General features: G+C 40.5%; 2 protein-coding genes across 3 annotated transcripts; both read left to right on the plus strand.

Moving 5' to 3' along the window:
* Window positions 1–1,320: 1,320 nt before the first annotated feature.
* Window positions 1,321–15,797, plus strand: LOC311043792 (uncharacterized protein). The gene is made up of 11 exons (XM_084055152.1): window positions 1,321–1,448; window positions 3,355–3,442; window positions 3,552–9,416; window positions 9,906–10,207; window positions 10,867–10,985; window positions 11,329–11,475; window positions 11,733–11,982; window positions 12,636–12,778; window positions 13,354–13,577; window positions 14,282–15,044; window positions 15,265–15,797. The coding sequence occupies exons 2-11, from the start codon at window positions 3,440–3,442 to the stop codon at window positions 15,396–15,398; spliced, it is 7,950 nt and encodes a 2,649-aa protein (XP_083911278.1). The 5' UTR covers window positions 1,321–1,448; window positions 3,355–3,439; the 3' UTR covers window positions 15,399–15,797.
* A 2,673-nt stretch (window positions 15,798–18,470) lies between these two features.
* On the plus strand, window positions 18,471–27,738 carry LOC311042992 (major facilitator superfamily domain-containing protein 10-like). Of its 2 annotated transcripts, none has more exons than XM_084054104.1 (13): window positions 18,471–18,644; window positions 19,207–19,378; window positions 20,716–20,812; window positions 21,026–21,129; window positions 21,730–21,888; window positions 22,340–22,534; window positions 24,092–24,191; window positions 24,310–24,421; window positions 24,642–24,750; window positions 25,053–25,143; window positions 25,996–26,043; window positions 26,161–26,250; window positions 26,636–27,738. In XM_084054104.1, exons 2-13 carry the CDS (start codon window positions 19,229–19,231, stop codon window positions 26,737–26,739), a joined length of 1,359 nt encoding a protein of 452 aa, XP_083910230.1. In that variant the 5' UTR covers window positions 18,471–18,644; window positions 19,207–19,228; the 3' UTR covers window positions 26,740–27,738. The 2 variants fall into 2 exon arrangements, with proteins under 2 accessions (XP_083910230.1, XP_083910229.1); XM_084054103.1 differs by having other exon boundaries at window positions 19,210–19,378.
* Window positions 27,739–27,876: the final 138 nt, after the last annotated feature.

Consider the following 27,876-nt stretch of genomic DNA (forward strand, 5'->3'; position numbering starts at 1 on the left):
CTACCCCATGTGGACCTATCAGAGCTCTCACATCAGACTGTGTTGTTTTTAATCCTCCTGGGTATACAAATACAACTAAACCCTAATTTATACTTTGTTATGCAACAGATAATTATATGGTATAATATGTAAAAAATAGTATTATTTTTAACACTAATATTTCCAGTGTGATATGATATGCACTGACAAATAACAAAAATAACATAAGAACAGTGTATGATCCAACAAAAGACATTCCTAAAAACGACACTGATATGTTGCGATACTGGATGTACAGGTCTTAAGACATCCTCTGGGCTCAACACATCTTCAATACATCTGTAAAAGGGAGCTTTGTAGTGTGCATACTTGTATTTTTTATTATGGACAGATGATAGACCACTTTTTAAACCACTGTCAACCTGTACTGGGCCTGGTGTCCATTTTTTTTAAATTGCAAAAATAGATCTACAATGCAACACATTGTGAGTTTGCCTTGTAGGTCAGCTACTTTCTGTACTTTTGGCCCAGTTTTTTGTTCCCATATCTTTCCACTGTCCCCTGTAAAAAAAAACTTAACACAAAATGCATTTGTGAAAAATCAGCATATTGATTTCAGGGATTCTAAAGCCAGTGGTGTAAGAAGTAGTCACATTTTCTACTTAAGTAAAAGTATCAATACTGCAATGTCGAAATACTCTGTTACAAGTAAAAGTCCGGAATTCAACATTTTCTTGAGTAAAAGTACAAATCTATTGGTATCAAAATGTACTTAAAGTACCAAAAGTAGAAAGTACTCATATGCAGAATGTCCGATTTCACAACTTTCCAAATGTAAAAATCTTTAGAAAATAGTGGTTAATGTAGGTTTTGTAATAATCAAAATCTACAAAGCAATAACCAGTAACTAAAGTTTCAAATAATTGTAGTGGAGTAAAAGTATAATATAATATAATATTTGCTTCTAAGATGTAGTGAAGTTAGAAGTAAAAGTACAAAAGATTAGAAATACTCCAGTAAAGTAAAAATACTTCAAAATTGTAGTACAGTACTTGAGTAAATGTACTTAGTTTACACCACTGACAACCTGTTACGAATTTTGATTCTGTGACTTGACTGATGAGAAGGATTATATAGATCTTAATCCAATGCAACTGTGCGTGTTAATTAATAACCAACTGCAGCTTAATTGACGTTGGGCTACCCTTATTTTTAACTCTATGTAGGCTACACTCAACAAGTTGGACATTTTATTTTGAAAACTAAATGCAAACCCGGAAACTACATATTATCTACAAGTTGTCTTTTATTTTTCCTGAGCGGAAGGAAGTCGGAAATAAATAAATCCCAGAGCGAGGGGGTTCGCGGGAAAAATGGCGAAGATCTGCGTGTCCAGGCTGCTTATGATGATGTGCAAAACACTGACCCAGTGCGTCGTTTAAGACATTTCTGTGGCTCATGCTGATACCGTGAGTACATATCTGTTCCTAAGACGTTTTTTTTAGAGAGCTATTCCGTACTTTTTCGCTTAACGATTTGTTGTTGATTGTGGTGGTCGGTCCAGCGGTGGAGAAGGGGTCTCTCCAGTGTTGCCATAGGTTGTGGGAGAAATACGCAACCAGGTCTAGGAAAACAAGCCCAAAAGAAGCAACTTGGGCCACATGATCACTTTTAAACCTACCGTACCTATTTGAAAATAGCCGATCTGCAAGCTTGTAGGTCTGCTATTTTCGAAAACTCTTGCAATGAAATGTGTAATATTTGGAACATTTTTTCAAACAACTTTACAGAAAAAGAAGCCCACAATCGCTTATAATAAGGCGACATGGCAACACTGGCTCTCTCCCTTTGTGTTCACATGGTTTCACTCTGCTTCCCCCTTTCTGTTTTACTGATAAACATACACGTATTAAACTAAACGTTTCCTGGTTGCCTCTGGAATGAGGTTTTAGTCGGAAAATGAATTTGTGAAAGCTTATTATACTGTGTCTGTGTGAGTGTGAGTCCCAGGTCAGGACTAGAGCGTTCTTGTTGATGGTTCTTCCCCCAAGTTAAATTAAAGGGACAATCCGCGATTTCGTTTCAGTGCCTCCAAGTCTCTCAAAGCATTTAATTAATAAAACGTTGTTTTAACCAAGCTGAGTAGTTTAGAGAGGTTGATTGATTGAAATACTTTATTAGCAGTTTGCAAAAAAAACACACACATGAAAGTACAGTTCAATACAAGGTCTACTGAGAGGATCTAAAACCCAAGAAAGCCTATGGATTGTTTCCATTGGGGTCCTTTGTACTCAATTCATCAAATGACGTTAATGACATTAATGACAGACAAATATACACTACTGTGCAAAACAGCATATAAACAGTTTGAAAACAAAAACAAATATGTTATGTGCAGTAAACAGTTCGGTGGGGTGGGGGGGGGGGGGCAGTATATAGTATAAAACTAACACTACTGGTTGTGGTTAGTCTACCTGCCCTTCTATTTAGAAATTCATATCTTATTGTTGTTGGGTAGAAGGATGGTTTTTGCTTTTTGTTGCAGTATAACTTATATTAGTTACATTTCTACTATTGAGCTCAATAGTAGAAATGTAGGTGCACTGATTCTGTCATGGCTTTGGGTCTGTCTGTCAGTTTCCTCCTGTTTCCAAGTTCCTTTTGATGGTGTAGGAAACTATTCTCTGACCCCTTGGCATGGCTTGCTTTGAAGTTTTTCTAAGGAAGGAAAAGACCCACCGTTTTAATGGTCATAATGATTTGTCTGTCATCCTTTTTGCCTTTTCCACACCTTATGATAGCAGTATTCTACATCTTTGTAAGTAATCAACAAAAGTTGGGACAAAAGTTGTTTGCATCAACTTTCATTTTCAATTCCTGCTGAACAGTTGTAAGTTGTTAACCCTGAACAGTGTTAAGTCAGTTAACCCATTATTCTATTCAATTCAATTTAAAGGAGCGTTATTGGCATGAGAAAACATACGTTTACATTGCCAAAGCAAGTGTCAAAAATATAATTAAACAATTTAAGAAAAACAGGGGAAAGTATAGGCTATACAGTTGGAGGGGGTAGCCTACAGCTTTGTGTTTACAAAGCTATGTCACATTACTTTTTCTACAACTCTGAAATTCACATAATCTGTCAGTTAAAACATGTTGGGAACCTACGTTTTAATTAAACTTAATGACTTTTACCTTTTACCTCCACATTATACCACTGACCTTTGAACCTGGCCGTTTCAGGTCCTTTGCTGGACTTTAATTGCTTACATTTTAATACCCCCCCCCCCCTCCCTGAAGAAATGGCTATTTTTCGAACTTTTACCCAGTAGTGTAAAGGTTGTAAAACATAAATAATCTTTTTGTCATTTTTAGGCAAGGGACGCTTTCTGCTAGGTATCTCTCTGCTGTCCTTTCTACCCTTTAATGCCTGAACCTCTACAGCCAATGAAGATGCAATATGGTATGAGGATTTTGATTACATTGTTCATATCTGTTAAATTCCATAATGTGTATTATTATTTTGTATGTATTAACCTGTTTTGTGAATGTTTTTGTTTTCACCCCAACAGTCCACTTTGCCAAGCCAGTCATTCCAGTGTAGCCACTGTGTACTTATCTTCAAATCTAAGTTTTTCCTCTGGGAACACCTCAGCAACGTGCATGGCCTCAGTGTGGACACTGAGTTACCATCACTGAAGACTAACACGCCATCATCGAACCTCAAACACAACACTAACAGTGATGATTCAGGGGGAAGCTTAGCATGTCGGCACTGCACTTTCACAGCTTCTAACTGGGACGTTGTTGACAAACATGAGAAAACGTTTCACCAAAAGTCAATAAAAAAAGTCGAGCCACTGCAAATACAAAAGAGATATCTCAAAGGAAAGCTACACATTATCAGAAGGCCAGGAATCAAAGTAGTGGCCACCTCAAATAAGACGAAGAAAAATGCTGTGAACAAAATGTCAAGACCCCAGCATGAAGATGAAACTGGGGCAAAAGTGAATTCCTCTACCTCAAAAGCAAAATGCATCTCCAATTCATCAACGGACCTGAAAACGTACAAAAGGCCATCGGGACCTATTACCAAATACTTGGTACCGTCTGTATCAATGGTGAAATATTCCCCAACAAGTGTCAAGTTACCTGACCCCCCAAAACTGTCAGGTATATCCAAGGAAACTCTGATTTTGCACAACCCCCACCTAAGCACTGCCCAGAACAGTACTGGCGTGCTTAAGGTTGCTGCAACTTCACAAAATGATCTTTGCGTTCGCCACAATGTGCACATTTCGGAGAATGCCCGTGTAGTTAATGACCTATTCGTTCGTGAACGGTTGATGGTTGGTAGTTTAGTGGAAGGATCTGTTTCAACTGAAATTGGCAAGAGAGCACATGAAGACATTTCAGTAAGTCCTCCTAAGAAAAGGCTTAAAACCGATGTGGGAGTAAAGAAAAGTCGAGAGAGCTCAAGCAAAGTTGAAGCAAAGTTGTCATGCAGCTCAAACATTGCATTCGAAGTCAGTGAAGATGAAGACGAGGGGGATAATCTGATACATGAATTGGATGGGAAAGTTGATGTGGTAAATGTAGACCACTCTCTGATGTACTCTTGTAAGCACTGCCGTCACGGAGACATGGTCGCTGACGACGTGTTAACCCATTACGAGAAGGTCCACCCTTACATCAGGTGTAGCTCTGCATACATGAAGGACCCACATGATCGGACCGCTAGGTTCCGGTGCCTGGAGTGTCCAGTTGAGTATCCTTATGTTGCTGACCTCAGGCTGCATTACAGGGTCGGCCACCCAGGGGCCCCAGATGTGTTCCAAATGCAGTCTCACGCGCTTTGTTTCAAATGCTTTGTCTGTCCATTTACAACTTTATTGTCCGAGTCCTTGAAAGATCATTACCAGAAACAGCACCCATCGCACATAGTGATGAATCCATTGATCTACTGCAAATTTAATGCAAGCATACTTAAAAAGGAGATGTCTTTGTCTGGTGCCACTACACCAGACAAAGAAATGGCACCAATGGAGATGTCTCAAGCCGACGCATGTGAGAAAAAAATAATTCTAAAGACTCCTGATCAAGGTTCTCTCAAGAGTGCCACTACACCAGACAAAGAAATGGCACCAGTGGAGATGTCTCAAGTGAACACATGTGAAAAAACACCCAGTCCAAAGACTGCTGATCAAGGTTCTTTTAACAGTGCTGCTACACTGCACAGAAACTCTGAGGCTTCACCCCCAGAAAAAGAAACCGGTTCACAAGGAGTGGATAGGGAGCTACATCAGTGCAAAAACTGCGCATTCACTCATCTGTCAGCAGTTGCTATGCTTGTTCACTACCAGAGGAATCACCCAGAAAGGGGGATGAGTATTGATCAAATTAAAATGGCCCATATCAAATCACAGACCCAGGCACCATTGTCCCCTGAAAGGAATTCCGAGTCTTCCGCCTCCATGAGTTCAACGAACACATCACTGGTCTCCCCTCAAACAAGATTCTCAGACTCTTTAAAGGAAGCTAAAGACAAAACCGAATTATCTCATCAAAAGGCTATTCCTGACTCTCAAGTGAGACCAGAAGACACGCCTGCAATTTCTCCGCCCAAGGTTTCTGGGCCTTTCCAGAGCAAGTGCAGGGAATCTCCTGGAAAGTGTGTCATTTTATCAGACGTTGATCCAAAAGAGGTAGATAAACTGTTTTTCTGTCAGGTCTGCAACTACAGTGACCCAACAGTTAGGGGGATATGGAGCCATCAAAGGGCCAGACATGGCATCACACAGAGAAACTCTGAGGAAATACATCTCCATACTGCTGCAATCCGGAGTAGATGTAAAACCTCTGCAGTGACAATTTGTCCTCCTCAAAAGATTGCTGACACATTTGCAGAAATACCTTCTTCGTTCAGTTCAGCACAACCTGAAATGTTCTACTGCCATCTTTGTGATTATTACAATCCCACCATGAAAGGCATCATCGGCCATCTGAACTGGCAACATGTTGGACATGCAGTCACTACTGTAGAAATTCTGATGTATTCGGCTAAGGTAAACAAAGAGAAAGCACAACATAAAGCTATGGCTTCAGCAAGTTCTTCTGATTTGAATGCATCGAATTGGCCTGAGGCAGATAACCCATCAGGCAAACATGAAAATGATGCCACCGGCCCGACTAATCTTAGTACACCGGGAGCGGACCTGATATTCTGTCAACACTGTCACTATGGCTCCCTAACTGTAAGGGCAGTTTTGAATCATCAAGCTGGGAAACACAGCAGACTAAAGAGATCTGCTGATCAGATTTTAAGATGTACTTCAATGATACGTAGGAAAATTCAAGAATCTTCAGCATCTCAAACAAAGAACTTGGCCTTGACCTCATCTGGCCTCCCCCTTCCCATCATTGAGGAAGGTGAGGAGGAAATGTTATTTTGCCACTTGTGCAACTTTAGACATACTATGTCGAGGATGAGGGAGCATTATAAAATTGTACATCCTAAAGTTATTACTACTCACAAGGAAATCATCTCATATTCCCTCGGGGTTCATGAACGGATTTCAGCAAGTTCTTCTTTTTCGAAGGCATCTAATTTGGGTGAGGCAGGTATACCAGAAGGCAAACATGAAAATGAGGTCATAAACCCGATGACGCCAGGCCTGTTTTTCTGTCAAAAATGCAACTATGGAAACCCAATGGCAAAGAATGTGTTGTCACATCAAACCAAAAGACACCACACACTAAAGTCATCAATTGATGAGATTTTAAGATACACTACAATGATTAAAGAATTGAACTCTCCAACAAAGAACTTGGCCTTGACCTCAACTGGCCTCCCCCTTCCCATCATTGAGGAAGGTGAGGAGGAAATGTTATTTTGCCACTTGTGCAACTATAAACATACTATGTCGAGGATGAAGGAGCATTATAAACTTGTACATCCTAAAGTTATTACTACTCACGAGGAAATCGTCTCATATTCCCTCGGGGTTCATGAACGGATTTCAGCAAGTTCTTCTTATTCGAAGGCATCTAATTGGGGTGAGGCTGGTATCCCAGTAGGCAAACATGAAAATGATGTCATATACCCGATGACACCAGGCCTGTTTTTCTGTCAAAAATGCAACTATGGACACCCACTAGCAAAGAGTGTGTTGTCACATCAAACCAAAAGACACCGCACACTAAAATCATCAATTGATGAGATTTTAAGATACACTACAATGATTAAAGAATTGAACTCTCCAACAAAGAACTTGGCCGTAACCTCAACTGGTCTCCCCCTTCCCATCATTGAGGAAGGTGATGAGGAAATGTTATTTTGCCACGTGTGCAATTTTTCACATAAGTTACTGACGCATATAATTTACCATTTTAAAAAGGCGCACCCTGAAGTTATAACAACTGACGAGGAAGTCGTCTCTTATTCCCTCAGCGTTCACGAACGAATGGAACGGATTTCACAAATGGGAATGCCTGCAGAACAAGTGGGGAAATGCACCCCCATTGTGCATGGTGGGAATGAGGAGGCACACACTGCATCATTTCCGTCTTCGGTCTCAAAAAACTCTGCTCTGACTAGGTCACTTAGGTGCCATAAATGCACATACTGTATTTCACACATCTATCTTTTGAAAAGACATCTGTCTAAGAAACATAATCTTAAGTTCACTGTCCCCCAAATTTTAAGCAACGCTTTTAAAGACGGCTCTTTGCCAGCAGGCTATCACTGTGAATGGTGCGTTTTTTCCGACAAGAGTGCAGCAAACGTCTACCGGCATTGCCAGAAAAAACACACACTGAAAAACATTAGCTTAAAGCACATAGCCATGCGGTTGTATGCTGGCCCCACGGTGTCCTCCTTAAAAAAAAGATCTTCCCTCGAAAAGAAGAAACCGTCACAACAATCTGGGAAGAATGAAACGAAAATATATCCGTGTCGATCTTGTTCCTTCAAAGGTAGCTCATTGGAGAGCATCTCGAGCCACTACCGTGAGGTTCACCCCTGGCCCATCAAGGATCATCATGAATTTGACATGCCCACAGGATTCTCTTTGTCATTCCAGTGCCCTTTTTGTCCTGCAGTTTTCTATAAAAGACATGGTCTGAACACTCACTTGGGGGTGAAACACCCGGAGTACCAAACTCCACTTTCAGAAGACGAAAAGGAATGCGAAAAGGAATACGAAAAGGAAGATGAACTGGATAGCAACGAGTGCACCGATGGCTTTAATGTGTACAAGTGTCCGCGATGTGCTTATGTTAACACAGGACTTCGCCCCATTCTCACTCACTGCCAAATGAAGCACCCTACGTTTAAAGCCAGGGCGGACATTATCCAAATGACAAAAGTACAGTTTCCCAATCTGAAGGAGTGTTGTGGGCAAAGAAGACGACAAAAGAAAACCTTCAAAAGCCTGCAACTCGGTGGCTACATGTGTAGAATCTGCCCAGTGACGCGAGGATCGATAGAGAAACTGAAAATCCACTACGACCAGGACCATAATCAGACTGCCCCAAACTTGCTCAAACCAGCTCCAAAACAGTCGACTGTGATAAAAAATCAGCTGTTGTCCAAGTACCGCAGTATGCAGAGCTCAGCGTTGCAGGCTACCTCTTTCAAAAACAAAATGCCTGGTGGATTGAAGTGTAATCTCTGCAAACACGTTGCCGTTACCAAAATTGGCCTCAGTCGCCATCTAAACAGACACCACAAAAAAGAATCTGAAGCAGGGAACACATCTTACTATGCATGCACCCTGTGTCCCTATTCAACTCAAGTGCAAGAGTATCTTGGAAAGCACTATAAGCGAATCCATGGAATTGCTGCCTTCCTCACATTCTATGCAAAAGTATATAACATTAGAACGTATAGAAGAAACCCCAAAATATTGACGCGTGGATCCAGCACACCTGCAATGGACGACGGAAAAGAATACAAGTGCCAACTCTGTGCCTATTCAGGACTGCATCTCCGTTACCTCCGGAGCCACTACGTGAATGTGCATGGCCATGCTGCATTACACGCATATTTACCTCCTTTAAATAAGAAACGGCAGGCTACCCAACTCAGAGAGGCAGAGGACGGCAAAGCTCCTGAAGCTCAGTCCGAGGCAAACGCGCCCGTTCAATGCAAGAAGTGCAACCGCACGTTTAGGTTGGCAGAGTTCCTTGCTCTTCACTTCACCCATTTTCACAGAGAAGATTTCAGAGCGGACTTTACTATGCTTAATTCAAAGAAGTACACGAACCAAGAGGGCAAGTGGTACCAATGTGGCCTCTGTAGACTTAAAATCAGAGGCACAAAAAAGCTCTGCTCCCATCTGGATGACCACAGACGTCTGTGCATGGAGAAGGCAAATGCTGTGAAGATGACAACACCAGTTGACAGCAGGAAACAACCACCGACCCAGCCTCTCAAAGTAAGTAGCCATATGATTATTAAAGTTATTTAACTCTCAACAAGATGTTTTATTGCACAAGGAGTCAAGGAAAGGATATACAACATGCACTGTGAAAAACGTGTGCTCCATAATACACAGAAATAAAAACGGTACATAAATAACAATACTAAATAGTTCTAAAAACTGTAAAAAAAAAAAGAAAAAAGATTGGCATACAAGGCTGTAATACCACAGAAGATGTTCATTGTTTTTTTTTCTTATCTAGCAGTCCATAGCCTGGTGAAGGAAACTGTTCTTCTCTGTGTGTGTGTGTGTGTGTGTGTGTGATTTAGGTATGCCAGCAAGACTCGATATTACTGTCAATGCTTGCTAACTGGTGCACCTAAAATAAAAATAAATGTTCTCTATTTTTATTAACTACAGGTCGGGTGTCTTTACCCCGTCATGACACGTCTGTGAGAATGGTCCGTTTGAAAACTATCTGACCTGCTGTATTTAATTTTTCAGGTCAAAAGGCAAGAGGAATTGCAGGAGTTTGAAACCATTGAGGACCTGGCGAAATGGAACATGACAAAGGTAGAGACGGTTACCCTGGCAGCAAGTCCTCCACCACTATCATCTCCAACATCATCTCCTTCCAGCGCCTCAAAGACGGAAGAACAACAGACGCGCACCAGAGGCACAGAGCCTCACAACTGTAAAGAGTGTGGACGGACGTTTATGTCATTGGGGGGTTTGAAAGTGCATGAAAACAGCCATGCAACCATGTCTGATCTCCAACGAGTGGACACTCTTCATATCTCAGACAGGTACGTCTTGATATGAAATCCTTTCAAGCAACATCATTATATTATAATTATTTATCATTTATGTTAATATACTGTAATAATTGTAACCGCCAGGCCGAAGGCATGGCCGAGACTGTGTGTGTGTGTGTGTGTGTGTGTGTGTGTGTGTGTGTGTGTGTGTGTGTGTGTGTGTGTGTGTGTGTGTGTGTGTGTGTGTGTGTGTGTGTGTGTGTGTGTGTGTGTGTGTGTTCGTCTGTGAACAGCCAATAATAAATTCAAAATGGGGGTAAAAGTAGTCAAGAATAATTATAATGGCACACATTTAGAAATTCTGTGGTTTACCTAGACCACAATGCTTGCTGGAAATACTGTCCGTAACTGAATTGGGTTTTAGCACTACACCTATCTCATTAAAGAAATGCCCTCAAAAACATATTTTCCTTGATACCTTTCAGTTTGTCAACCTTTTTTGGGCTTAAACACCAATGTATTCTTAATCGTAACACTAAACCTGACTCATGTACAGAGGCTACTGTAGCAAGGTATTATGGGAGATGTTAAGTTAAGATTGCACAGGACATTCAACGTGCACTATATGTGGTTTTTGAGGAGCCCCTTCGGTTTATATTTGGAACAGAATCTTGACCTGATTGGATTTGTTTCCTTCATTGTTTTAACAGCTTTGACACATACATCAGCTATCGACAAGGGACCAGCAAACCTTTCCACTGTGACCTCTGCGCCTATCGGACTGATCACTTGGGTCTGGCGAGGAGCCATTTAGTCAAGAAACACGGAGGTTAGCAAACCCTCTCATTTATTATATTGCAGTTAAATATGAATAGAAGAAAAAAAATCATGGGGATCTTGGGATCCACCCGGGAACAACGTAGCTCCAATGTGGATCTCAGGCTTCATGTTGCCAGCCCGTGACATTAGTAATTTATGATGTCAGTCATATATGACATATCTATAACACACAGCATGACTCTAGCAAGTTTCCCCTGTATAAAATCACCTGTGTTTACGTGCATGTGTACAAAAATGAATACATGTTATAGGGTGTATACTATACATCCTATAACATTTATTTATTTTTGTCACTCAAAATGTTTGTATCTCTTCTCATGTATTCCATGTAGCTGAATTCCAAGACATCAGCAGTGGCGTTGATGTGACTGTCAACCAAGCTGAGACGAAACCTGCGGCAGAGGAGCCTCGTCCTCCAGTAGACCTCCAGGAAGACAACTGCTGGAGTGAACCACCTGATGAACCCGAATTTGCAGAAAGCAAGTTATGCTTAACCACTTAAACCCTGGCGTCCTTATTTTCAACTTGTCAAAAGGTTTCAAACATAGCGGAAATATCTGATCTGCATGGTCACAATGTGTCACATCACGGCGCGTTGTGAGTGGATGCGACAAGCGAGTAGATGCGAGTAGATTATTTGAAGATAAGATTGAAAATGGGTAAAGTGCTCCTTAGGAGAAACCATATACTGTAATGTCATTGTAATTGGAGGCTGTGCTTTGCCATTGAATTACAGAACCAGTGTACTCGGAGCCCCCAGAAGTACAGCGGCAGTTGGGCCACTACAAGTTAAAGAGGCAGGCCAGTGTATCAGCTCCAGACCCTGTACCTCAGGAGACTAGCCCACCTGAAGATGGCCTTCTTTGCTGCGAGTTCTGCAACTTCTCCTCCGGACACATGTCTAGCATTCGACGACACTATTTAAACCGCCACAATGGCAAAAGGCTGCTCAGATGCAAGGACTGCTCCTTTTTCACTGGTTCCAGGTAAGAATTCATCATACGTTTTGTTAAAAACCCAACCCATCCCATCCCTTCAACTCTTTAGTAAACTGTAAATACATTTTCAGGTCTGTGTACCAATTTTATCTTGTCGAGAGAGAACCTCAAAATAATTTTATCAGTTCCAGTTTTGTCTTTGTTTAATCACTCCCAATTGAACTTTTCTATCTTACGTTCTGAATAAGTTCTCTCCCCTAATTGGATAAAATTGGTATCCTGACCTGAAAATGTATTTTCTGTTTAGTGAAGCTGGAGAGACGGGAAGACACCTGTTATTGAACACTCTATAGAAATTACTATTGGTATATAGAGCTGTTTAACTCACACATACACAGCCGTTTTATTTGAACCCCTACCTTTCCAAGAAAGCAAATGTCTTGGTGTAGTATAGTAAAAATTGCATGCATTACATCAATAATGTAAAAGAAAGATTCATTGTAGTTGGTGGTCGTAACCCTCATATAATTGACTTTATAATTTAACAAGAAACCAGAAAATGGCCATGCTGTGAAAATGGCCCTGGAGAATGTCAGCGGTATGTCAATGACATTAATGTCTGTTAAACTGTCAAGACATGCATTTACATTTACACAACATGTACTATTCCATCACGTATTTCTTGCTTCCATTTTCATCAGGAAAACCCTGGAAAAGCACATAGAGTTGGGACATTCTAACTGCCCTTCAGAGCCGACCCATCAGAAGGACCTGCGCTGCCCCTTGTGCCTTTACCAGTCCAAGAACAAAAACAACATGATCGATCACGTCATGCTTCATCGGGGTAAGTTGATCCCTGGAATTCAATACCAATGCCATTATCGGAAAAGCTGATATTTGATATTACATTTACAGTAATATTTTGAATGCTTCAGTTGATGTTGCACTACTGTTCTATACTCTTACTGTACTATTTACATTATTATTTGACTAACTTGTAGCTGTACTTTAACAATTATGAATGGAATTTTCATTTATTCCTAGATCAGTGGTTCTCAAACCTTATAATTTCAAGGACCCCCATAACTCTGAGAGTGTACATATGGAACCCCATTTTGTACACTCTCAGAGTTACAGACCTTTGAGGGTCCATTTGGAACCCCCTCGAGTAACCCTGAGGGTCCCTGGCTCCAGTTTGAGAACCACTGCCCTAGGTTGTTTTTAAAGTAGACACTGGTATTGGATTGGTACTCGGTATTGACCGATACACAAGTTGTGGGTATCGGGAAAGAAACAATGGTTTCAGACAGTACATATCTAAAATTTAAATCCATTCAGTATTCTCTCATCATGTATGACACCTTTTGCCAACATGCGCACACATCACCTGCTGTTTCTGTTATATTTTTTTGTTCACAGAGGAACGTGTCATACCAATAGAGGTGCGTCGACCGAAGCTGTCGCGCTACCTCGAAGGCATCGTCTTCCGTTGCCACAAGTGCACTTTCACCAGCTCCAGTGACGAGAACTTACGTCTGCACGCACTGAAGCACGACGACCTCAAGCCTTATAAGTGCCGGCTGTGCTACTTTGACTGCACTCTGCTCAGCGACTTGGAGGCACACCTGTGTGATAAGCATCAGGTGAGGATTTGGCCTTCAAGCCCCTGACCCTACAAGGATTCCTGTTGTTTGGAAAAGAATGTTCAGGGCGTCGCACCGAAGCTGCTGTGATTCACACAGTGATTTGGAGCTTCGGTTGAACCTTAGGTTGTATAGCTACCAGACGATGATATACTGTCCAAAATATATGGTCTGTTGCTTCAGTGCTCTGTGGTCGAGGTACCGGAAGTAGCAATTCCTTTCACTGTCGTGTGTCATTGTACTGTATTGAGGAATGGGTCTCAAAATCACACTTAAACCTTTTTTAAATAATGGAGAATATTAAAGCGTGCCCAGGTAGCTCTACAACCTGCAACTCTTATTGATTGATTTATAGTTTTTTTTATTGACAAAAAGGCATATACATGACCATATCTGTCAAAAGTATAAAACACACAAAAGCTTGAGAGTGCATTTCCATTTTAATCCTTTAAGTGTGTGTGTGTACACGGAGTGTCCTGTGTTTGGGGGACAACATGGGTACTGTTAAAGTAACTCAACTAATTGATGGTTAGGTCCAGCTGCTGTTCAGCCAGCTCCTTATGGAGGACTTGAAGAAGAAGAGCTTGAACATACTAAAGTTCAAGCTCTTTGAACTTTAGCAATAGAAATGCTAAGACTTCATTGCCCTCTCTCTTCAGTGACTGATTGTGAATCGTCTTATTTGTTGTTTTCTGTTCTCGCAGGTTGTGAGGAACCATGAGCTGGTGGGACAGATCAATGTCGACCTCCTGGAGGCCAGGAAGGAAGTGCAGAAGAAAAAGGTGGTAGAGGACGCAACAAAACAGATCAGAATCTTACATGAACACCACCCGGAGGACAGTCCTTCAGACCAGTGCAACAGGGAGGACAGCCCTTCAGAACAATGCAACAGGGAGGATGGGCCTTCAGAAGAATGCAAGGAGGATGGCACAGTGCACAGTAACGTTCCAGTGAAGGGCAGTTTCTTGGGAACGGTGCCGAGCAGCAGAACAGTGATCATCACGATCGTTAGGAAACCGGAGCTCGACAGTGCTGTTAATCAGAGGCACGAACAGGAGGACACCACGAACGGCGTAGGCACGGAACACGTGGACCTAAATACTTGTGCCCCCCAGAAAGGGGGCACAGGTGAAGAAGATGAGACATGCAATGATGAGGAGTTCGACGACAAGAGCCCGGACGGCCCATTCCTGAGCTGCGAGGAGGATGAGCAAGGCGAGACTGACGAAGAGCTCGTTGACGCTTATGAGGAGTTGCCCATACTTGACAGCAAATGTCAAAAGGATGAAGTGTACCAACATGGTAGCCAGGGACGGGTGTTCCAAATGGACAAGTCGAGTGGTTCTCCTGTGCGTGCCCAGCAGGAACGGTTGAATGAGACAATCCATGGAGAACACAGTTACGCGTTGCCAGAACAAGAAGGAGAAGAGAAAGATGAGGATCTTTGCAGCGCTCCTGAACTCGATGGTGAGAAACACTGACGGCACAGTATTTATGTTTAGCTGCGTGGCAGTGTCGCACGCCAAAAATATCTACAAGCTGTATTATTGTCTTGCGACACGGACGTGCTACTAAGCATAAATCGGGCTTTTTTTTTTAACTCAAATTGAATAAAATGATCAAATGATTTCTCGTTCGTAAAGATGCTGTCTCGGATGTCCAACTAAACTATACTTACCTTGTCTAGGAGATGACTCCACTGCCGCTGGTGATGTTGTGTGTGGTGTGGTCATGGAGGAGGTGTTTGTGTGCACGCTGTGTGGGCGGTACCTCAACAGCGGAGCTGAACTGGAGCGTCATATCGTGCAACATGGACTGTAGTTTGTCGACAAGTCTCTGCATCTCTGTCTGTGTCTTGCTGTCTGATCAGTGATCATACATGATATTCCTACGTTTTCTTGATGTAGAGTTTGACCTTTGTGCTGCTTACCAATTGATTGTTTTTTTTTTGTGTTTTTCTGTTAATGGACTGGATAAAGTGGAGATTAATTTTTGTTTTACATTTAAAATTATAGTTCTCTTTTTTTACATTTGAAATCTTTTATAATGAACCGTTTCACCAGTTAAATGAAAAGCTATAACGTGTGCGATACATTGTACATGTTAAACATGTGGTGCTATGTGATACATTTTACATGTACAAAGTATCACACTTTATACAATGCAGATGCATTTTACACGTTCATGTCAGAAATACTTGAATAAAAGTGTCACAAACTACTTAACTACAAGCAGCCTTTATTAATATTAACCATTTAAATAACTGATCTACAAGCTCACAGTGTGTCACAATGCAAACTTCTATATTGGCTATTTTAGCAATTTAAGACGAATTGAAAGTGGTTAACTGTCCTGCAGATGTATGCTGATAGAGGCGACATCTTGTACACATCCCCCTTTAACTTTCAAAGTACATGGGCTTTTTGCCGTTCGTCATCATAGAGATGCAGTGTTTGGCCGAGCGTCGATCTGAAAACAAATGGTAATTTTCAGGGGAGGGAAACTGGTCGGGGCGGGTGATCTTTGTCGCTGCAGATACCCATACAGGCAGATACTACAGGATGGGGAGACGCCTGAAATTCGGCACTGTGGAACGGGAGGAGTGGAACGGAGGTGCTACATCCTTGGGTCTTCTCACTGGCAGATGAGCCAGCAGTAGGGTACAAAACCAGTGGCAGCACAGAAATGTCTGGGGAGGTATTAATTGGAATTGGGATTAATTGGAAATAATTGGCTACTCAAAATAAAAATAGACTAATGTCAAAAGTGTATTTACTTCTACAAATATATCCATGACATTTTTAGATTTAAAATGATAGTTGAATGAATCAGCCCCTCAGCTACTTTAGTTATATTATAGTGACGTGCATGCATTATAGTAAAAGGGGCTCAGCCCCCTTTACTATAATGCATGCACGTCACTATAATATAACTAAAGTAGCTGAAGTACCATCATCTGTTTTAGCTGTATTTATATAATCTGAGTACATTTATAATCTTTCATATGTTTTAGGGTAAAAACACAGCTGGGTAGTACTAGATCTCAATCTGTATACCTCAGTTGAAAGTTTGGAGGAGGTGAAACCTCTGCATTTAACGCAACAATGTTTTGCAGATGCAAAGTTCATCCAAAGACTGCCAATGGTGCCTATAGTACAAATAAGCAAATTAATTAACTATTCTGTTTTAAATGTGTAATAAATGTATATAATAATTATCCTTCTATTAAGTGCCTATTTTTCTATTGATTAGATTACATGGGTGGCAGAAATTTAAAAACAAAACCCAAAAGATGTTAGATTCAGGAACCAAGAAGGTTTATTTGTGACACATACAGGTGTAAGCAGTGTAATGGTGTGGCATGCTCAACTGACTGCTAACAATAATTACAGAATAATGATAATACTGGATGCAATTAAAATTTAAACAAAGTTCAGAATTGTTCAGATCAGTGGTGAAAAGTAACTACTGTACTCAAGTACGGTAGTCATTTTGGGGTACTTTTAATTAACTGGAGTATTTCCAATTTCCAATACTTTTACTTCTACTCCACTACATCTCAGAGACAAATATTGTACTTTTACTCCACTACAATTATTTGAACAATTTAGTCACTAGTTACTTTGTAGATTTTGATTATTATTTCAAAACATACATTAACTACTTACGCCCTATTTAAGCTTTGGCTATTTGAAAATAGCCGATCTACAAGCTCACAAAAAAGTCTTGTGAACTGGTAGATCTACTATTTTCAAAAGATTGTTATATATTTTAGAGTGATGATAACTTGTGAAATGGGACAGTCTGCATAATGAGTACTTTTACTTTTGGTACTTAAGTATATTTTGATGCCAATACTTTTGTACTCTTACTCAAGAACATTTTGATTACCGGACTTTTACATTTAACATGTTTCTACAATGCAGTATTGATACTTTTAGGTACAAAATGTGAGTACTTGTCTTTTTCCACCACTGGTACAGATTAAGAAAGACATGCAGATAAGGGCAAAACTAGCAGCAATGGGGAGTGTGCTTAACGTTGGGGACAAAGATGGATATAGAATGTGCAATAATAGCAGGATAATATACATATACATTTGTGCAAGTACAGTAAGAACTTACAAAAAGGGGGGTTTGTATAGTGAATGCAGTGTGGTCAATATGTGTAACTTATGTACAGTTTATTTATATCAAATATAGATACACTTTTTCCTGTGGTGGAAAAAAATCTCAAATGTTTTACTTGAGTAAAAGTATCAATACTGCAATGTAGAAATTCTTTGTTTCAAGTAAAAAAAAGTCCAAAATTCAAAATGTACTTGAGTAAAAGTACAAAGATATTGGTATAAAAATGTACTTAAAGTACCAAAATAGAAAGTACTCGTTATGCAGAATGTCCCATTTTCAAATGTATAAAAATCTTTTGAAATTTGAGCAGATCTACAAGCTCACAATGTGTTGTATCGCGACACATTGTGAGTTTGTAGATCAGCTATTTTCAAATGGCCGAAATGTATATAGGGCGGAAGTGGGTAATACATGTAACATGTTCTGTAATAATAATCAAAATCTACAAAGTAATTAGTAACTAAAGTTTTCAAATAATTGTAGTGGAGTATCAAGTTGAATATTTGCCTGTGAGATGTAGTGGAGTAGAAGTACAAGTATTGAACATTGGAAATACTCCAGTAAAAAATACCTCAACATTGTACAGTACTTGAGTAAATGTACTCAGTTACTTGACACCACTGGACGGGGGCCACCCCAAGGGGCGTTCCATCTGAAGAGGGGGCGTTTCTTTACGCATACGTCACATTCTTGTCTTTAATGAAACAGGACACCGCTTCCTGGTCCAATAAATCGCTTGCCCCAAAAGCGCAGATCTGCAAGCTAACAACGTGTTGCACCGTGACGCGTTGTAAGCTTGTAGATCTGCCTTATTTTTTTGGCGAGTGACACCCTCTTTACTCCTGCTGAGAAGAGAGATAGAGAGAGAGAGAGCTGCTGGGGATGTGATCAGATGAGTCTACAGCCTCCTCATAACACTACAAACCTCTAGATCTGTGTGAGTATAAGGAATGATCACTCTTTAATCATTCTCTTTATGTTTATGTTTCGTTCTTCTATGTACACGGTGGTGGTTGAATGTGTAACCATCTCTGCTACAGTGTATATCGATCAATTGAGCTTTATTCATGTTTTGTTAAAGTACACTATTAGTCACTTATTTTTTTCTATCTTTAAAAATACATATATAAAAAAATAAATGAATGCATCCGTATGATTACTTGTAACTGGAGCAAAGTATTAAATGTGACAGAAAAGTAAAAGTTTGTGTAACATTGAGAAGTTAGAGTCTGTCTCAGGGTTTACTGGAATATTTCCTCATGCTCCATTGAGCAATACCTAGTCATTGTTATGACTTTAAGGAAGTAAAAAAAAAAGGTACAAGGACGTTTTCTTTACACCTTTGGTCATTTACAAGTGTGAATACAGAGTTAGCTTGTTGCGACTGACAAGGATATAAATATAAATATGTCAGATTGAGCATTTCATGTAAAATCAGTCAATCAGTCAATCAGTGTTGACTTTATAATTTTCTTATAATTTAAATGTATTTTGGACAGAAGTCAGTATTCAGAGGAAGGGATGTCCAATGAGAAATCCCCAGAGAATGAGGTCTCCTACTCCTCCAGAGTGATCAGGGTGGTGTTTGTCTGCCTTCTGCTTGACCTGCTGGGGTTCACCCTCATCCTGCCTCTGCTGCCATCCATACTGGACCACTATGGACAAACACAGGTTTGAGCACTGATTGTCAAACTTTTTTCATTTCAAACACATGAGCCAACGGATCCCCCATTTCACATGCTTTTTATCTACTAGAGCAATGTTTCTCAAACTTTTACATTTAAAGGTCTCCCCTTAACTCTGACAGTATACAAATGGAACCAAATGGACCTGTCCTATTTGCATAATGTCAGAATTACATACTTGTAGGGGTCAATTTAAACCCTCCAGCTCCTAAAGGAACCCAGAGAGTCCCTGAAATCCACTTTGAGAACCACTGTACTATTAGAGCTGCAGGCCGCTATGCGGCCCTCACACCTACATGCACCACCGATCAGACTCATATGCCCATGTATGGAGATCTCTGTATCTGTCAGTCCATGTCCCTTTTATGCCCATTTATGGAGATCCCTGATGTCATCAGTATATACCCATATATGGGCATGCCCCTTTTTGTGCCCATACATGGAGCTGACTGATTTGTTTGTGCCTGATGCCATGACGACACATTGAGGTTAGACAACATACTCCATATTTGGGCGTAGCTGCATTGGGAACTCCTTGTATGGTTATGGCTGTGTATGAATGTGTGTTAATTTAGCTCTGAGAGTGTACAAGTGAACTTCAAATGGTTCCATTTGTACACTCTCAGAGTTACAGACCCGTGTAAGTGTCGATTTGGTTCCTAACTATCAGTCATTTAGCTGGGGACCCCTGAAACCCCCTCCAGGACCCCTGGGGGTTGCCTGACCCCACTTTGAGAACGCAGTACAGGTTAGAGCGGTGATTCTCAAACATTTCCATGTCAAGGAAGACTTGTCAATTTTCCAAAAATAGCTGAACATTTTAATGAGGCTTAAGTGTTTAAACTGTTCCTCATTTTACTTGAGCAGAGCTTGACATTTCATCACATCTTGACATTTCAGAGTTGGTTGCTCTGTGTAGATTATCTTTTTTCCTTATCACACCGATTTCGCAGGCACTCTTTTCCAGAGCAACTTACAAAGTGCAAGATCAGAGTAAATGACACAAACCCTAGTTAAACCACAAGGTAAATGGTCATGTAAGTAGAGTGTAAAGAAAACACATAAGTGCTGCAAAGTAACTACTGTAGGATACCAGGTAAACCTCAAACCTAGCATCTGTCATGCTATCTAAATAACATTCTTGGCATGTGTGGTCAAGCGAACAGTATAATTATGTCTACCTAACCAGCATACATGCATATAGCATCTATCTTCTAGCATCAGCTCGGTCCAAATGCTGAGTCATGATGATGTTACTGTCTTTTGCTGCTGTTCATATTGGCCAATGTAAAATGCTTTCTTTGTTGTTTTCCTCTTGTACAGGACAACGTGTATCAGTCCCTTCAAAGCATCGTGGACTGGTTCAGAGAGATCGTCGGCGTTCCTATGGAAAGAAAATACAACAGTGTCCTTTTTGGAGGTATGAACTCCTAAATCAAAATGTGATTCAAAGTTTTCGTTTTTTCATTGTCTCTGTGGCAAGTGAATGGAGGGGATCAAGGGAACCATTCAAACGTAGCATTTCCCAGTGCCTCATATAGGATGACAAAACTATTGAATGAATTGCAAGAATGCAAGTGATTCTTTCCGAGCTTTCAAGTTGGATGTCCGCACTTCTCAATCTACTTTTCAGGTCTGATCGGATCTCTCTTCTCTCTGCTGCAGTTCCTGTCATCACCTTTGACAGGGGCTGCCTCAGACCACCATGGCAGAAGGCCACTGCTCATCCTGACCACAGTGAGTGCTGCTGTGCCTCATCAAAATGATTCAACACACCACTTTTGCTTCAAATGTGAATCTGTGCCTTCGTCAGGATAAAATGCATCAGAGTTATTATAAACTTAATATTAATTACTTTTACCAGTGCATAAGAAGTTTTAGGAATTGACTACTTTAAGTTTAGTTTTTATTTGTTTTTTGGTTTTCGGGTATTATGAGGAAAGCTTTGATTTATAGACATTGCAAAGGGTAGGATGAAAGAATGTCTAACATCAGATACGGCATGATGTAAAATGAAGATGATTTCTCATGCAATTCTATTTCCTTTTCATCAGTATTAGTTAGTTTTACTTTGTTTGCTTAGTTTTTAATTTAGTTTTTGTCCTTAAATTTGTGTTTATTTTCTTTATTTTAGTTTCAGTCAACACAATTATTTTTCGCTTTTAGTCTTAGTTTGACTAAATATAGTAGCACTGCATACTATAATGGAGTTATTTTGTAAATCATGGATTTGAACACAGTGACTAGTGTGTTATATAAGCATACACTGGAACAGTCCCCTATTGGTCTTGCTCCCTAATTTGTTTGGTTCTAATTGAGTACCTTCCTGTGTTCCAGTTGGGGCTCATGTCCTCCTACGCGGTCTGGGCCATTTCGCGGAGTTTCAGCATGTTCCTTTTGTCCCGAGTAATTGGTGGCATTTGTAAGGGGAACGTCAGCCTCTGCACCGCTATTGTTGCTGACTTGCCCTGCCCCAAAGCACGGAACCGTGGAATGGTAGGCACTCACTATTTTCCTGCTGTAAAGACGCTTTATCTGTTTGTAATTCAGAGAGTGTACATTTGACTCCCCATGTCTCCAGCTCTTTAGCAAACAGAAAACATATTTTCAGGCCAGGATACCAATTGTAATCAGTCAGGAGCGAGAACCCCACATTTATCATCATTTAATTGTATCGGCACTTTAAATTTCACTCATTTTATTCTGTATCCTGATTGATTTCTCTCTCCTGATATTTTCTGTTTACTAAAGAGGTGGATAGACGGGGACTGAACAAACACGTATTTTCTGTTTACTAAAGAGGTGTAGAGACGGGGACTGAACAAACATTCTAAAGCACTGATAGCTATCAGAATATAGTAGAGCTATTTAAAACGTGTTATTTTTTTCTTTTCTTTTTAAATGGCCACTGAGGATTCTAATGTGTATTACACGATTATGTCCTCAGGCCATGATCGGCGTGGCCTTCTCCTTGGGGTTTACAGTGGGACCGCTGATGGGCGCCTACTTCGCGGCCAACTCTGCTAAAGGGGAGGTGTTCTATCAGGCTCCGGCTCTACTGGCGCTGGCCTTCAGTGTGGCTGACCTGCTCTTCATCTGGCTCGCACTCCCAGAGACCCTCACCCTCACCAAGGACTACAAGGTAAAAATACAAAGTGATCAAATCCCAGTGCACAATATAACCAGTGATTCTCAACCTTTTTCATATCAAGGACCCCCATTTGATCAAATTTACACTGTAAATCCTCAGTGTTGATTTAACTCTGTGAGTGTACAAATGGATTCTTACACTCACAGAGTTACAGATCCGTAAGCCTCCAGTTAGACCCCTGGTGGTCCCCAGACTCATTGAGAAACTGTGACAACCAGGCCTGGAATTTCATCTTTTTAGGGGCAAGGCCACTTGGCCTTTGGCCTTGTAAATGTTTTGAGGGCACAAAGGCCAAATACAAGGACAGCAGGGCCGTCAAATAAAACACTGATATTAAGTCCACTGAAATAATACATTTAATTTAAGGGTTAAGAAAGAATTTGTATGAATTAAATATGAAGTATAACTGTCAGTGAAATAAATAAATGTTTGTACAAACTCCTGTCACTGGACTGGTTTGAGGATGGGGATGAGACCTGAGGAGGAGTTCAGAGAATTCAGAATCTTGGCAGTGAAATAGAAACGGTAATTCTGTACTCTGTCAGATGACCTTGTGTCCTGTAACTGTAACTGTCCTGTAAACAGCGGGTGTATTATTACTGCAGGTGAGTTTATGTTCTGTTTGTCACATACTCTGTCTCTCAGAAGTCACATAGACTGTCTTGAGTTTTCTTTGCAGCTGGCACGGGACCTTGATGTAACTATTTTTAATCATCCTTTTTGTCACCCATCTTTGGCAGTCTACACTCTTGCAAGGGCCTAGTTCAGTTGCATATGTCCTTCTCTGACCACAAACGGTTCATGTCTGTGAAGACCACAGGAAAGAGACAGAGGAAGAAACTGTTAACCCATTTAGACCGAGAAAGTATCTGTGTCATTTTAGATTTCTTTGGCTATTCAAAAATAGCAGATATACAAGCTCATGGCGCGGCGCAGAGTGCCGCACTATGAGCTTGTAGATCTGCTATTTTTGAATAATCATGAAAATGTGTGCAAGCGAACATTTGTAAAATATTTTGTTCCAGGGACCTCCAGAAGCAAAGATATGAGTTAAAAATGTTGTTTAAAAAAAAAAAATATGTATTCAAAGATTTGCACAAAATGTTCAAGCTTGTACATCTGCTATTTTTGAATAGCATAAAATAATGGCTTTAGCTAAAATCTTAAATGACACAGTATGCGTTCCCGGTCTTAATGGGTTAAATACAGCCGGGGGCAGTGTGGATGGGGCATGAAGGCCACTGTAGCCTCAGGGCAGATCATTTCTTGAAGGGCGGAAGGCCAAACTGTGAGGCAACGGCGGCCATGGCCTTCATGGCCCTGATATTCCTGCCCTGGTGACAACCCTATATACTTAGTTGTCCGGGATCCCCCAGAGTAAATACTTGGTCCCCGCGCTTTGTCGAAAATAGCAGATCTACAATGAGCTTGTAGATCTGCTATTTCCGTTGAATGTTTGCCTATTATGATCCTCTTTTGTGCCCAAGGCACAGAACGTTTCAAGACCACTGTCCTACTGTATATATGACTGTAGCTGCTCCATCGCAGGTCTCTGAAGGCTTCCAGAGTGCTGAGCACTTCCTGAACCCCTTGGCTTTGTTCCAATTCTCAGCTGTAGCCAGGACGGAAGACCCACCTTCCAAAGAACGTGAGTATAGTACAGGTTTGTTAGTCAGCTAGCTGTCCATTCAACTGATAGGAATGGATTCACGTTTGGCCTGGTCGGAATGGCACCAACAGGGAGTGATGTCTCTTTGGATTTTCAGGAATGCAGAAGCTGAAAACATTGGGTCTGGTCTACTTCACCTACCTGTTCCTGTTCTCTGGGCTGGAGTTCACGCTCAGTTTCCTCACCCATCAACGCTTCCAGTTCACAAGGTATGCCTTAGACACCGTGGGGTGTGCACGTTTTTACCTTGTTAAGCCTGGCCTGGCCTCCACTATTTTGTCATTATAGATGAAGATTGTCAAAAATGGTCAGAAATGGACAATTCTTTCGTGATTAAGCTACAGTTTGCACAGTACACTAATACCATGCAGATATGCACAATGCATTTTGTAAGTAGAATGTCATTTTTTCCCTGCTTTCTTCCATCAGCATGCAGCAAGGAAAGATGTTTTTCTTCATTGGCATCAGCATGGCTTTAATCCAAGGGGGATATGCTCGCAGAATCAAACCAGGACAACACATTAAGACTGTTCGAATGGTAGGTGCTGTCATTTAAAAGAGAATAGTGCCGCACACTAAACAATTATTATTAATGTAACGGCTCAGTCAACTGACCATTCATCAAGCATCTTCGATAGATGCCTGATTAATCTAAAATAGCTCATCTACAAGCTCACAACATGTTGCATTGCAACGCGTTGTGAGCTTGTAGATGGCTATTTTAGCAACATTTCGCTGCTTGTATGAGTGAGTGACAAATAAACCCCTTTTGAATACAGAAAGTCTGAAGCAACACAGCGGGAATGCTTGCTTTAATGGACCTTGTCTCTTGATTTTTAGGCAATCGTAGCACTGATTCCAGCGTTTCTTCTTATCGGCCTAGCATGGAATTTGAAGATGCTTTACATGGGCTTGGCGTTATACTCTTTCGGTAAGTCAGTCTTTATTATCCAAGCAAATGTGCTTTGTTGTCAGGTTTGGAACATATTTGACAAACAATAGCGGAATATATCTGTCAGAAGGATTAACGAAAGTTGTGACAGAGGGAGAATGTTCCTACTGTATACAGTATATAGTCACATTCAAACCACTTTCAACCTGGCATCTCTATTTTGGGCAAAGTTCAAAAATAGCAGATCTAAAAGCTGAGACGTGTTGTGAGCTTGTAGATTGCAGTGCAACACTATTGTATGACAGAGCAAAATGTAATAAACTTTTAATTACTACTAAATTTAAACACAGCATACTGCACAATATCAGTGCATTGCAATCTGTTATTGTTATTTCCTGAGCAGATTTTGCCTACTGATGATGGCATGTATGAAATGAACCCTTCGATATTAGTCTTCATCCTCAGTAATCTGAAACGCCACCTTGTGGGGGGGGTTAACTTCCCCAGGAAGGGGTCTTCCTCCTAACTTCATGTCAACTGATATTTGTCTGAAGCTGTTTGCTTCAGACAAATATCGTTTTAACTCAGGTGCAAAATCAGGTTATCATGCAGTTAAATCTGATCGACAGCCTGAGCTTTTGTGATGGATGCATACATAGATAAGCAGGTAAGATGGTTGGTTGGTAGATAATTAATATTAATATTTTTGTGTTGCTTAACCCACCCTATTTTGGGAAATTGTCATATTGTCAAGAATTATCAAAAGTAGCAAAAACAGCCCGATCTACAAGCTTGTGAGCTTGTAAATGGTCTGTTTTGCTATTTGTCGTACAATTACGCCGATAGGGCTTAAGTGTCTAATGTTGTTTGTTTGTTTCTGCCTTGTTCTAGCTGCAGCAATAGTCGTTCCATGTCTGTCAACACTCGTTGCCGACCACGGTAAGCAGCTTATGAATGTTAATTGTGTACAAATAGACACATACGTGTACAGTGTAAGCCATCCATTTTTATGCATGCTATCACTAATTATGTATCTCTGGATGCCTATTAATCCAGGCTCGGCCAATCAAAAAGGCACAGTCATGGGAATCTTACGGAGCTTGGGGGCTTTGGCCAGAGCACTGGGTCCAATCCTGGCATCCTCTGGTAAGTACTCCCTACATAGGAAAATCCTGATTGTTCATTTATCCATTAGTAACTCTGAGAGTTAAATTAAAGCTGCAATACCTATTTTAATCAATAGAATGTTATTTTAAGCAATGGTAAAGTATGTTAATACAATATAATTTAAATATCTGTAGTAGTTGGAGATGGTCTCCTTACTCTTCCATTGAGAAATGCAGACCCTGTTGTTGGGCCTGCAGACTCACAGGTCTCGCCCTGTGAGTCTGCAGTTCTAACTGCAATCCCACGCGTGCTTCTCACGCGTGGGATTATCTTTTTAAAAGTGGTATGTAGGACCTAGAACTTACAGACCGTAGCTTTAATTATGCAATGCTCTCTGTGTAACCACTGCATTTTGTTTTGACAGTGTACTGGATAGCTGGAGCCGAGGCGTGTTTCATCCTGAGCGCAGCCTCGTTCGTTATACCCCTAACGTTACTGAGCGCCGCCAGGACACTCAAGGAGGACTGAGGAGAGCAAGAACTAACCAAGAGCTGAAGAGTGTCTCTCTTAAGCCCAATACGCCATGCTTCCTTCCAACGTCCGGACTGTTCTTCGGAAAAGGGAGATGATACAATATAACAACACTTTGACGTCATTCCGAACTTCTCAGAACTCATGCACCCCCAGACAGCTTTTTATTTTTTATGTGAATTTTCTTTTAAAAATGTCATGTTGATTTTACTATTTGAATTAGGAAGAAGATGGGGTCGGGAACTTCAAATTCACCAGGAATGAACCACAAAATCTAGTGAAAACAATCCTAGTTTTAAAACAAAACCGTCGCGATTCTTCTTTGTGTCTGTGAACAAAGACATCCTATGGAGATTTTGGGATATATTGTTTTTAATCACTGAAGTCCTATAATATACTTTACCATGCAACAAATAGCAAACATAGCTGATCTAAAAGCTCACAGCGCATCACATTTTTGACATTAAAAAGAAAAGAAGAAATGCCTATAATGGCATGACCAAAATAGGGACGCCAGGTTAAAAGTTCTTAAAACACACTGATTGTAGATACGCCATAGTTTGGCTATTGCTTTGTTAAAAAGTAGTAATGTTTACAGCTGCCTGAAAAGCACTGAAGTGGTTCTTTGATGCTTACAAAGACAAGGGAGATATGTTTATTCTCTCTTCTTGATCACTGATGTCACATGATAAGTGATGGGAGAAAAAACAAATTCTACTTCATCCTTACTATGCTTGGTTGGTAGGTAATTTCATTATGCAATGTTATCACCAATGTATGCTATGCATATCATATTTCACTGTTAAGTATTATAGATTTAAAAGTACATGTATTTCTATAAAAATGTTATTTTAACACAAATGTTGATAAACCTATTTTATTTTTTAAAAGCTTTGTAAAAAACAAGCAAAAAAAAGCTAGATGAAATATGTCTAATGAATGTAAATGAATTGGTTATTATTCACAACTGTAAATATGTATCAAGCATTCATAAACAAGTTTTTGTAACATCAGTTTCTAGAGTTTTTGTTTAAAGGTAGTTGCGCTGTTACACCACACAGTGGCGCTGTCAATAGATGGCAACAAGCCGCATACATAATACAGCTAATTAAGATCCCATAGCCTGAACAGACG

The sequence above is a fragment of the Gymnoscopelus microlampas genome (genome assembly GCF_963454915.1).
Source record: "Gymnoscopelus microlampas genome assembly, chromosome: 4".
In the NCBI taxonomy this organism is placed as follows: Eukaryota; Metazoa; Chordata; class Actinopteri; order Myctophiformes; family Myctophidae; genus Gymnoscopelus; species Gymnoscopelus microlampas.